Genomic DNA, 13,489 nt, shown 5'->3' on the forward strand with positions numbered 1-13,489 from the left:
AGAGTGTGTGTGTGTATGTATGTGTGTGTATATATGTCACAACAACTTCTGGTTTCTTTTTTGACACTGATAACACTAGTCCTGTTTTCAGTCTGGTGATGCACAGGCGTCTGCATTAGGTATTGGATGATAACCGGTTTACAGAGGGTTGAAAAAGTGGAGGTTTTAAAACTGCTAAACTTTTCTTTTATACTCTACTTAAGGCATATGGAAGGTTCTTTGTGTGTTTTTTATGTCTTGTAAAGAAATCTGTTTTTGAAACTAATGAAGAGAGCAGAAGTCAATGATTTAATTTTAATTAATCAGCCTGACATGTTTACTGCTTCAAAATATTATAAACATTTCTCAAAATAAAGGGAAGAAAAGGTTGTTTTTTAATCCAGGCATTTAAAAATAACTCATTTTAGAGCAGTAATCACCATACTGTAAAACTGTTATATTTTTATCCAAGGTTATCATACTGTCCATGCCTAGTCTGTAGCTCCGCCCTCATCTAAAAAGAGCACGATCTCATTTGCATTTAAAGCAACAGTCTCCCAAACAGCACGATTGGGATTAAAGTCTGAAAGGGTCAGTTTCAGAGAGCTGGAGGACATTATCTGTGTGCTGTTCTCAGCTCAAACACACACACACACACACACACACACACACACACTTGAGAAACAGCAGAGACGCATTACAGCTTGTAGTAAAAGTCAAAAGGTTAAAACCAGTTTACATTGATTTCCCAGATCATTGTTTAAATCATTTTAAATGAGGTTTTACAGTAAAAGTGATGGCAGGCAGAGTCTTCATGCTCTACAATTGTGTGTAAATATTCTAAACATTCATTTTCTTTTTTGGGTTAGTCCCTTTATTAAACAGGGGTCACCACAGTGGAATGAACTGCCAACTTATCCAGCTTATACTTTTACACAGCAGATGCCATTTCAGCTGCAACCCATTACTGGAAAACACCCATACACACTCATTCACACACACACACAGTCATACACTACGGCCAATTTAGTTCATCAATTTCCCTATAGCGCACGTGTTTGGACTGTGGGGGAAACCGGAGCACAGCCGAGACTCAAACCAGCGACCTTCTTGCTGTGAGACGACAGTGCTAACCACTGAGCCACCGTGTCGCCCATTAATATTATTATTATTATCATCTGAGAGTGTGTTGAGGTGTATTTGCAGTGTCTGCATGCTCTGATCATCAGATGCAGATCCTCAGTGTGTGTGTGTGTGTGTGTGTGTGTGTGTGTGTGTGTGTGTGTGTGTGTGTGTGTGTGTGTGTGTGTGTGTGTGTGCGCGTGTGTGTGTGTGCGCGTGTGTGTGTGTGTGTTTCAGACGGTTCAGTCGCACCGGCCGCAGTTCGTAGCTCTGCACTGTCAGGAGGTCGGAGGGAAAAACTACGAGGCGTCGATGACACACGTGGACAGCTTCATCAAGTGAGTCCTCAACAACATCCGTGTGTGTGTGTTTGTGTGTGTGTGTGTGTGTGTGTTTCCATACACTCATTATTAAAGCTGTCAGAGTCAATATTTACACACATGCACGCACTGAATGCACTCACATACACACTGAGCACACTTATACACACTGAACATACACTGAACACACACACACACTGAATACGCATACGTACACACAGAACGAGCATACACAAACTGAACGAACACGCACAAATGAGTGTACATACACATCGAACACACAAATATTGAACACACACACACTGAACGAACACACAAACACACACGAGTGTACACACACACTAAACGAACACACACACACACACACACACACACCGAACACACAAATACTGAACACACTTACACAAACTGAACTTACATACACATATACACACCGAACACACAAATACAGTAATATCAGTAATATCACTGCTCCTACCGCAGTCATGCCACGACAGTGAAGTTCCCTGATCATTACGCCAGAATGAGAGGATAGTTCCTATATCTATCAGTCTAGAACATAGGAACTCTTCATTTCCTCTCAGTAGATGATGAAGAACTACAGAAGAGTCCAGCTTTAAAGAGGAGAATTATCAACACTCTGTGCTCATGTTTGAGTGAGATGCTAATGGTCTAATCTGATTCAATGATCTATGCTAAGCTAAGCTAAAAGTGCTCCTGCAGACCCGGAGATCAGCTGAATGATTCAGAAATGGTGAAAGTCACTGGTTTAACTCTAGGAGAGCAGTAAAATGAGCTTTATAATTATGTACGTATACATAAATGCGTTTTTATACACTCCAACAAAGGCTGGGTTGATGTAACTCAACATTGGGTCAATTAGAGAAAAACCCATTTTTTTTTTTCAGTAAATTTGAATGACCCTTTTTGGGAACTTTTATAATACCTACACACACTATGAATCATTTGTTAAGCATTAGCAAATAGTTCAATTATCAATCATTTGTTTAGCGTAGACTACACTATAGACGTTAGTAAGCAGTGTATGAATACATCTATAGTTGCTCTGTTCTTGACTTATAAGCACCTGTATAATGTGCTTTATGATTGTGTTTTCATACTTCATTTTTCATTCTTAAATTAAGTATTGCATTAATTACAAACCAGTTATTTAAAAATAGTTGGTTGTTTTAAAAATACCATGAACGAGATTGAGTCGTTAGCCTTTTGAGCTAGTTATGAAGTGACAAACAGTCCAATAACACAGCAGTGCTGATAGAACTGTTTATAGTGTAGATAAGACCACTGATGTTTATGGTAAAGATTAAAATCACCATCAAAGGGCCGTGAAACACCTCTACCTGTTCCAGCAGGGTGTTTCCACACCTCTAGTTTGAATAAAGTCAGCAAAGTGGGTGGGTCCAGCTCTGTTAAGGTGGGAGTGGCGAAAGAGGGAAGGGCTTGCATGAAAAGGGGAGTTTCAGTACGTGCATGCGCTGCTGATCACAGAGACAACAGAAACACAGACGCAGGGGAGATAGACAGAGACTACCTTTACATGGACATCAGTAATGGAGTGATTAGCCTTAATCTGAATAAGACAATAATAAGATGAAGGTGTTTACATGAGCTGCTGTTTGACTGTTCCTTTCATGATCCTGTTTTACATGTTATAACACATAATTCGATTAACGTCACTGTGTTATCCACGTTTCCTCTGGAGTTTCATGTCATTTCAGGTGTTTCATTCTTAATTAAACTGCAGTTTGCCATTTTCACTTTCATTCAGGAACACTTCCTGCATGCTGCTCATGACACACCAGATATTGGATGCGAGGAACTGCTGGAAGAGTGTTGTTTTTTTTGATACCGCACAACCTCCACATTTCTCTGTAGATGCAGAGATTCAGTAGGTTCAGAGATTATCATCAAACAGCCGTGTGTGTATAGACTAATCTGTCACGAAATGTGGCATATCCTACACGACGGTATTACTGTGTTCACATGTTTCCATTCAGAGAGCAGCATTTACAGCAGATATTTCAGTCCATATTACTGCAGTGATATTGATGTACTGTAAACTCAGTAGCTAAATCATGTTGAAGGTCTGTCTTTAAAAACTGAAAGAGTTCTGCTGACAATACTAACTAACTTTCCCATCTGAATAAACATAAATAAAGAACACTGATCTCACACACTTACCAAATCTGTAGAGACAGGACGATCAGCACCAACTGGAGCCGCGTCTTTATTAGAAGAAGACGAGCAGCAAATCCAGATTTCAGCATTTCCAGATGAGAGAGGCTCTCGGGTAAAACATGTTGCTTATAAACGTATTTCTGTGGCGTGTTAGCAGACCACTGTAATCCACATGTGAGTCCAGCGGTGCTCTCAAAACCTTCGCTACGGCACATTTATAAACACAACACTGATGACCCATGTGTCTCTGATCAACTCTTCTTCCTCCTCTTGTTTTAATTACGGTTGGCAGCACACTGTGGCGTATCTCTGAACACTGTAACAGGTTAAAACAGTCTCTGTCATGCATATTAATGAAGTTGCACCTCATACACAATAGAGCGTGCTGATTGGTTGGAACCAAGTCTTTCCCATGAAGTAATGCTGAAAACTTTTTGTGTGTGTGTGTGTGTGTGTGTGTGTGTGTGTGTGTGTGTTCATGTTCAGAGAGCTGCTGTCCAGCGACGCCATGAAGGACTTCAACCGAGTGCGTGTTTACCTGGACAAGAACTACACATCACAGGAGCAGTTCACAGTGAGTCTAGTGTGTGTGTGTGTGTGTGTGTGTGTGCGTGTGTGTGTTTCAGCATCATCTGAATAAGCAGATTCACTCTAGAAACACTAGAGGGCGATGCTGCCTTTATTTTAATCCTCTGCTCACATTGAGCTTACAGATTTTTCTTGTCAAACGTTGATGTGTGTGTATAGTTGAATTTACAAAAAACTTTCTAGGCTATATCGTGATTCATAATATATATATATATATATATATATATATATATATATATATAATGAATGAATGTTAATCATAATGAATGTATCATAATGAATATATGAGAAGACTTATATTTTGGGTATGAGATTGAGTATTATGTGTTGATTGTGAAGTATTTTGAGATCTGCTGGTTGTTATTAAGGCTTAAAAACACAGATTTTGATGATATTTTCCTCCTGTAAACTCAGTTTGTTTGTTTTTTTACACATGATGATGATCTCCTGTTGTAAATCTTCTGCACTCTCATAAACATTTCTGAATAATAATCATAATATTGGTGGTCATGAACATGTTATGTCTGAATAACACCAGGCAATGGTTTATTATTAGGATATGAGAGCTTAATAACTATTGATAACTTTATAATAACTTCACAGTATGAATCATTTATTAAGCATTAGCATCTGGTGAATTCATTATCTGTTAAGCATTAACTCTACATTAATAAGCGCTAGTTTCACTTACAACTACATTTATAATGTGCTTAATAATTGTACTTTCATACTTAAGTTATTTATTTTTCGTGACGTAGTAGTGATGAAGTATTGCATTATTTACAAAGCATTTGTATTTAAGAGTAGTTGGTGGTTTTTAAGATCATTCAGAATGAGTTATTATGATCTTATTATTCAGGCATATAGTAATGGTTATTATGTATGTTAATAAATGCTTCATTAAGTCAACTTTATGCAGTTTTGTGACCTAATCTAAAGTGAGGACTGTTTATGCTTTATAAATCCCTTATAAATGACAATTAAAGGTATCAAAGTATCAAATGATCAATAAATCTTTGCAATCTTATCTAAAATAATAAAATGACTGTAAAGTTTAAACATTGCAGAATGACAGGAGTGTCAAAATACAATATAAAACTGAATAAAACACAACAATATACTAATTTAACAATATAATAAGATGCAGTGTTTAAACTGTAGGGTAATTTTATTTTAGATAAGGTTGCAGAGATTTATTTGTCATCTGAAGTACAGTTTCAGTTGTGTATCTTCAAGCGTATAGGAATAAATAATGTCGTTTATGTTAGTTTTTCCTGTGTAGAATTTAACTGAGCTTTTAATTGTCATTTATAAGGGATTTATAAAGCATTAATAGTCCTCACTTTAGATTAGATCACAAAACTGCATGAAGTTGAGTTAATAAAGCATTTATTAACATACAAATGAGCTATTAATGAATAATCAGATATATAAATGTTAATTTTAAGAGTTTATTAATCATTTATTAACTCATTCTGAATGATCTTAATAAACAACCAACCATTCTTAAATAACTGGTTTGTAAATAATGCAATACTTAATTTAGTCATGAAGAATAAATCATTAATAAAGTATGAAAACATAGTCATTAAGCCCATTATACATGTGGTAATAAGACAAGAATAGAGCATCTGTAGCTGTATTTATAAACTGCTTACTAACATTTATTAAAGTAGAGTTAATGCTTAACAGATAATGAATTCACTATGTGTTAATGCTTAATAAATGATTCATAGTGTGTAATTATTATAAAGTGTTACTGACTAAAAAAACAAATAGATAGATAGATGGATGAATGGATGGATGGATGAATGGATGGGTGGGTGGATGTACTGATAGATAGATAGATAGATAGAAAGATAGATAGATGGGTGGATGTATAGATAGATAGATGGATAGATAGATGGATGGATGGATGGGTGGATAGATAGATGGGTGGATGTATAGATAGATGGATGGATGGATGGATGGGTGGATGTACAGATAGATAGATAGATAGATAGATAGATAGATAGATAGATAGATAGATAGATATTTTTGCTATGATATTTAGTATTATGTGTTGATTATGGAGTATTTTGAGATCTGTTTGTTGTTGTTCAAGTTCAAGTCGAGCTTTATTGTCATTCTGCTACATGTGTGGACATGCGGAGGAACGAAATGTTGTGTCTCTCGCAGGACAACGGTGCTACTTAATCACACATACAAACACAACACTGGACATAAGAGCTATTAACCACTTATGTATTGCATACTCTAAGATACTGAACTACAAGACTTTCACATGAGCTTGAACTATGTTTTGCAGGATATTGTTGCAGGAGAGGTATTAAAGTTTGAGTATTGTGCGTGAGGCTAAACCAATATTGTGTTGATGCTAAAAACACAAAGAAACGCAGATTTGCATGATAATACTTTCCTGTTGTTGTTTTATTACTGCTGAATGTCACAGACACATGATGATGATCTCCTGAAGTAAAACTCCTAGACATTCCTCATTCATGATCAAGATAATTGTGTTTATGAATGTGTTAAATCTGAATAAGTGCGCTGCTTTCATTAGTGATGGATTCAGTTTTCTGCTGCGGCCACTAGATGGAGACAAACATTCAGGAATGAACTCACTTCCAGGAGTCGCTCGTTCACACAGCATTCAGCTTCACAATATATCATGAGATCATTCCAGATAACTCAATGATCTTAAGACTAAACACATGACTGGAGACGCATGAAGGAGATTGATTAAGGGCAAGCAAACAAGTATTAATGGTGTGTGTGTTGATCAGTACATGTATTTGGCTACTGTTTTAGATAACACATGGGGGTTTTTCTCTAAATACTGATATTTTGCATAAGAAGGAGCAGCAGAGATTGTGCAGCCTGTAGAAAACATGTTCATTCAGTGTAGATAAATGAGGTTTTACAGTTCATACATTCAGTCACTGGTGTCTTTTCTTTGTTGGTTTAGTGTGAAAAATAAGACTGGTTTGGAGAGAATTGTGAATCGAGGAGGAAAAATAATGTAGAAGCCGATGACTGTGGCTCAGTTATACACTGACTAAAATCATTTATTGGATTTACTAAGTTATTATAAGGTAAGTGGTTGCAAACAATTAATATGGGCAAACAAATTCAGCTGAACATTACTGCATATAAATTGTTTGTTTAAATTTAGCCCATATAAGTTGTTTGCAACCACTTACTATTAAAAAATGTAGTAAATCTAATGCATCCTTTACCATAGACAAGTTTTGTGTAAAGCTCAGAGTATTCTGGCAGATGATTCCTGTCTTTTTTCCCGTTTTACCTGCTGGTATTCGGTACAGAACTTCTATTAGTAAAACAGCGTTCATTATCCCCTCAGCTGTAAAGTTCTTAAATGTAGAGTAGATTTGTACTGTACAATGTAGGACTGCACGATATTGGAAAAAAATGACATTGCAATAGTTTTATTAGCGATTTAAATCTACTGCAAAATTTCACAGTGAGTCTTAAATAACTGATGGGAAAGAATTGATGGTGTTAGATTGATTGGGGTGATTTTGGAGAGGAGTGTATCTACATAAAATGTGCAAAAATAACCAGAAATATACCAAATAAAATAAAACACTGCTGAAATAAATAGAGCAAAGATAAATATGAAATAGACTGTGCTTTTGGGTTTATGGTGAAGTCGAACAATTAATTTTGTTAAAGCTGCAAACTTTCTGGTTGTTATTGTTTTGTGATGATAAGCTTGTGTGCTCAACCTAATGAATAAAGACTGAACTGAACTTAATATATACTGCTGAAGGCAAAATTAATAGAAATTTAAGTTCTTTAAAATATTCACCGAATGCTTGCTTGTTTTTGGCAAGATTTTTCCAACATAAGTTTAATAACTCATTTCTAAAAACTGATTTATTTTAGCTTTGCCATGATGACATCACATAATATTTGGCAGTTATGGTCAGAATTATTAGCCCCTCTGTTTATTATTTTTCCCCAATTTCTGTTTAACGGAGAGTATATTTCTCCAACACATTTCTAATCATAATAGTGTTAATAACTCATCTCTAATAACTGATTTATTTTCTCTTTGTCATGATGACAGTAAATAATATTAGACTAGATATTCTTCAAGACACTTCTATACAGCTTAAAGTGACATTTAAAGGCTTCACTAGGTTAATTAGGGTAACTAGGCAGGTTAGGGGAATTAGTCAAGTTATTGTATAACGATGGTTTGTTCTGTAGACTATTAGAAAAAAAAATAGCTTAAAGTGGCTAATAATATTGACCTTAAAAAACAATTAAAACTGCTTTTATTCTAGCGGAAATAAAACAAATAAGACTTTCTCCAGAAGAACAAATATTATCAGACATACTGTGACCATTTCCTTGCTCTGTTAAACATCATTTGGGAAATATTAAAAAAAGAAAAAATTAAAAGGGGGTGAATAATTCTGACCTCAACTGTACCTATGTTCAGCTTTAGGCATGGGATGATAACCGGTTATATGGTTTACTGCGGTTTGGAAAAGTCAGTGTTTTAAAACCACCAGAATTTTCTGTTTTAGTATTATTGTGTTTTTGTTTTTTATTTTTTGTGCATGTTTTTGTGACTATTTTATTTATTATTTTAGGGCAACAGTATCTCCAGAAGAAAAAACGACCCTCCACAACAAAAGTAATATAAAATATGTTGTGTTCAATGGGGGAAAAGTTGTTGTTTTCTGCCCAGACATTTAAAAAGAACATGTATTAAAGCAGTAATCACAATACTGTGATTTTTATTTATTTTTTTAATCCAAGGTTATCACACCATCACAATCCTATACCAGCCCATGCCTATTTAACAAGGTTAATTACATTAATAAGGTTTAAATTGGACAAGTCATTGTATAACAGTGGTTTGTTCTGTAGACAATAAAAGTAAAAATAAAAACTGCTTTTATTCTAGCTGAAATAAAATAAAACAGAAATTCCCCAGAAGAAAAAATATAATAGGGAATACAGTGAAAAATTCCTGAATATGAACTGTTAAATATCATTTGGGAAATACTTGAAAAGGAAAACAAAAGTTCTAAAAATCCTCATGAGATGCATTCCTGCGTCTAAGTAAAGATGCTGTGAGTTGAAGACAAACTATTTCCAGTTTTATTTTCTTTCTCAAATATTTCCCTGATGATGTTGAACAGATTGAGGAATTTCTCACAGTATTTCCTCTAATATTTGTTCTTCTGGAGAAAGTCTTATTTGTTTTATTTCAGCTAGAATAAAAGTAGTTTTTAATTGTTTTACACCCATTTTAAGGTCAATATTATTAGCCCCCTTCAGCAATATTAGTTTTGGATTGTCTCCAGAATAGGGTTGTAACATTATACCGGTATGAAGGTCTACCACGATTTGAACGTGCACGATTATCATACCATGAAGAATTGCATATCAACGGTTTTAACATAAGATTTAAAAAATCACATGCGCAACTTTTTTTACGCTTGGCGGGTCACGCTCTGAACTTGCGCACCTACACTCCCGTGCACATGCAGCAGAGATAATGGCAGAGCCGGAGGCTTTTTCGTCTGACCTCTATCCCCCGCCGAAAAAAAAGTTAAAATCTGTAGTATGGGAGTACTTCGGATACAAAAAAATGAACGAGGGATTGTTTTAGAGGACTGCTATCCGATTTGTAAAAAATGTGGGCGCAGAGTAGCCGCAAAAGGAGGCAATACATCAAACATGTTCGCTCACATTCGCGAACACCATCCCTCCGTGCAGATAAAGGTAAGTTAAGTGTATATTTTCCATGACGCAGTGCGTGTACAGTATAACGTGGATGTCATGTAAAATGCGCAAATGACTGGATAAAAATAGACATGTTAATATCAACGTGCCAAAAGCGACTATCAATGCGCTTTCTGCACGCATCTGTGTGGCCTGTTTTATCTGACATACAAAAGTCTGTCTGGGTTGCTACAGCAAATTACTTCATCTAGGCAGAACAAAGCAATCTCTGAAAATAGTAATGTTTGTCTTAGGGCTAAGGTCCAGGATGAAATTAAAATGTACAAAGCTCTTCCCACCATCTCCACTGATGCTGACCCTCTGGATTGGTGGAAAAGGCATGGTGAAGAAATGCCTCTTCTGGCAAATGTGGCCAGAAAGTGTCTTTGTATCCCTGCCACAAGTGTGCCTTCAGAGAGGATGTTCAGTACAAGTGGACACATTCTCTCACCTCAGCGGTCAAGATTAAGTCCTGAAAATCTCAACATGCTTACATTTCTTCATCACAACCTAGACTGAAAAAAAAAACAACGCTTTAAATACATGTTTACAGCCATAAACTTGGTATTGCACTTTTGGTCTCCCATTTATCCTGATTATAAGGAAGGACAGTTTAAGTTTATTTTTGTCTAATCTTAAAAGACCTTGCTTGTTTATTCCTTCTAATTTAATTTATTAAAATGGGAGATTTTTCAGTTTATTTTTATAAAAGACTTCTATAGTTCTATTAAAATGGTTCTTTCAAAAGTTTGTTGAAATAAAACCTTTGTTCAGTCAGAAAACGTGTTCTTATTCTTTTCAGGGTCTTTGCTATGAGAATTACTATTTAATACCGTATACCGCGAAACCGTCAAACCGTGGTATTGTTTTAGACGATTATCATACCGTAAAAAATTCATACCGTTACAACCCTACTCCAGAATAAACCACTGTTATACAATGACTTGTCTTATAGGGTGTATGTGGAAGTATGCTAAAGGACTTTTAATTTGTCAGTAACCTGGGTTAAGCTTCTGGTGAACTCTTTACCAATTAAATATTGGCCTGTTTAAGGTCTGATTTCTTTAAAAGTGAGTGATATGCGATATACAGTGGGTCTCAGATTGTACAAGAAGCACTGCATTAATTACATTTTTCCCCACCATGTCTTTACAGTATGAGCATTTATTTTACCCCAGTATATTCAATAGAGCTTCTGCGCTGGCCTGCTGATTCTGACGGGTGCATGCAAGTAAACGGCTTTTTGTCTCGATTTACGCTTGAGCAACTGAATGAATGCCAAAGTCTCTTTAACTGATTGTGTTTTAATTACATTACAACATCCATGCTGTAAAAGGAACCGAATAAAAAAAAGTCACTGTAAGTTTATCAGTATAGGAACAACACTAGCTCTGCATATTACCTGTTACTAGGGCCAGACAGAATCTGCAGATGCTTTTTTCTATTCCTGCGCAAATTTTTGTTAGAAATCTGTGGATTTATGCAGAATGATTTTGGGAGTATTATAACTAAAACCTTAATATATGAAATGAAAAGCAAAACCTTTTAAACTAAAAAGAAAAATGATTTAATGCTTACAATGCAAATACATTTAGACCCAGTTTATTTGGTAAATGATGCAAATCTCTCATATAATATCTCTACTGAAGGACAGAAAAGAAAATATTACTTTACAAACTAATGTTGTAAAAATATCATGAATATTTTCATATTAGTCAATAATATTACTGAAATCAATTAAACTGAATAAATATGAATTTACACACATTTACACACAAGTAAATAAACAGAATCAATGATGAGCTAAAAATCTGCATAATTCTGTAAAAACAACCACATTATGCATATTAATTTGACCTACACCTGAATAAAGCATGTGCATTTTATAATACTTTAACTTTAGGAATACTGCAAACATATTTTCTATTTTGTTTTCTAAACATGCACATGTTTTTAATTTAAATCACCTTTGCAAGAGAAGCAGAATTATTGAATTATTAATCATCAATGAAGAATAAATCTTAAGCTTCCGTCTTTTTACTTCTCCAATAAATGTGTTTTAGTTTTTGAGAGTGTTTGTATGTTACAGAATGTTTGCTGTATTTTTGCATTGATGTACGTTGTAACATTATGATCATTTTCTCCATGCATGTTTACACTGGACAATGAGGATCATTTTTGCGCTGGTGTTTTGACATTAGTACTCACTAAGTTTCCTCACGCTGTGATCCTGTGTGATCCTGTGTTTTGTCTGTTCAGAGAGTTTTGGTGTATCAGACAGTCAATAACTCGTCTCTCAGACAGACACGTGCCATTTCTGCACATTTGTTTTGCTCTGGAAACTGTTTGTTGTCAATTTCCAGATAATGTAGAGTTGATGCAGACGGAGACACAGACGACAGTGTTTACTGTGTGCAGATGGAGGAAAATATCAGGCGCTTCATTGCCTCAAATGCTAAACAAGTGTGTAATATTGCATATTAATAATGTGTTTTAGGATAGGGGTGTCATGGTGGTGTAGTGGTTGGCACTGTGCCCTCACAGCAAGAAGGTTGCTGGTTTGAGTCTCGGCTGGGTCAGTTGGTGTTTCTGTGTGGAGTTTGCATGTTCTCCCCGTGTTGGTGTGGGTTTCCTCCGGGTGCTCCGGTTTCCCCCACAGTCCAAACACTTGTGCTATAGGGGAATTGATTAACTAAATTGGCCATAGTGTATGAGTGTGTATGGGTGTTTCCTAGTACTGGGTTGCAGCTGCAATGGTATATGCTGGAGTAGTTGGTGAGTCATTCTGCTGTGGGGACCCCTGAAATAGTGTTTTAAGGTATATTTAATTTTATTTGACCACATCAGGGTTAATGTTGACAAGTTAAACATCCACTAAAATGCATTTATAAACTGAAACAGATCATAACTTTAAATCATAACAAATAAATCTGTATTTTGGTGTTATAATCTTCTATGTGAAGCTGATTTGACACAATCCATAAAAGCGCTATAGAAATAAAGATGAATTGAATTGAATATATATGTAAGTATATATATATATATATATAAGTATATATATATGTATGTATGTATGTATATATATATATGTATGCATGTATATATGTATATATACATATATATACACATATACATATATATGTGTCATGATGACAGTAAATAATATTAGACTAGATATTCTTCAAGACACAGCTTAAAGTGACATTTAAAGGCTTAACTAGGTTTGTTAGTTTAACTAGGCAGGTTAGTGTAATTAGGCAAATGTATGTGTTAATGAGTGTGTATGGGTATTTCCCAGTACTGGGTTGCAGCTGGAAGGACATTCGCTGTGTAAAACATGTGCTGGAATAGTTGGCGGTTCATTAGACTGTGGCGACCTCTGTAATAGAGACTAAGCTGAAGGAAAATGAATGAATGAATAAATGTTGCAGGTATGATTTTGGAAAAAAAAAAACTTTACATCACTTTTTTTGAGAAAAGACACTGTTACACTGAGACTGCTGAAAATATATCGG

General features: G+C 35.4%; 1 protein-coding gene across 1 annotated transcript in view; it reads left to right on the forward strand.

Moving 5' to 3' along the window:
* The window catches only part of LOC130240142 (inositol polyphosphate-5-phosphatase A-like), a 160,971-nt gene that overhangs the window by 58,288 nt on the left and 89,194 nt on the right, over positions 1 to 13,489 (forward strand). The window contains exons 3-4 of the mRNA XM_056471570.1: positions 1,339 to 1,439; positions 4,107 to 4,194. Of these exons, the coding sequence (XP_056327545.1) occupies positions 1,339 to 1,439; positions 4,107 to 4,194 (189 nt within the window). The remainder of the gene's footprint in view (positions 1 to 1,338; positions 1,440 to 4,106; positions 4,195 to 13,489) is intronic.

This window comes from Danio aesculapii, chromosome 13 (assembly GCF_903798145.1).
Source record: "Danio aesculapii chromosome 13, fDanAes4.1, whole genome shotgun sequence".
In the NCBI taxonomy this organism is placed as follows: domain Eukaryota; kingdom Metazoa; phylum Chordata; class Actinopteri; order Cypriniformes; family Danionidae; genus Danio; species Danio aesculapii.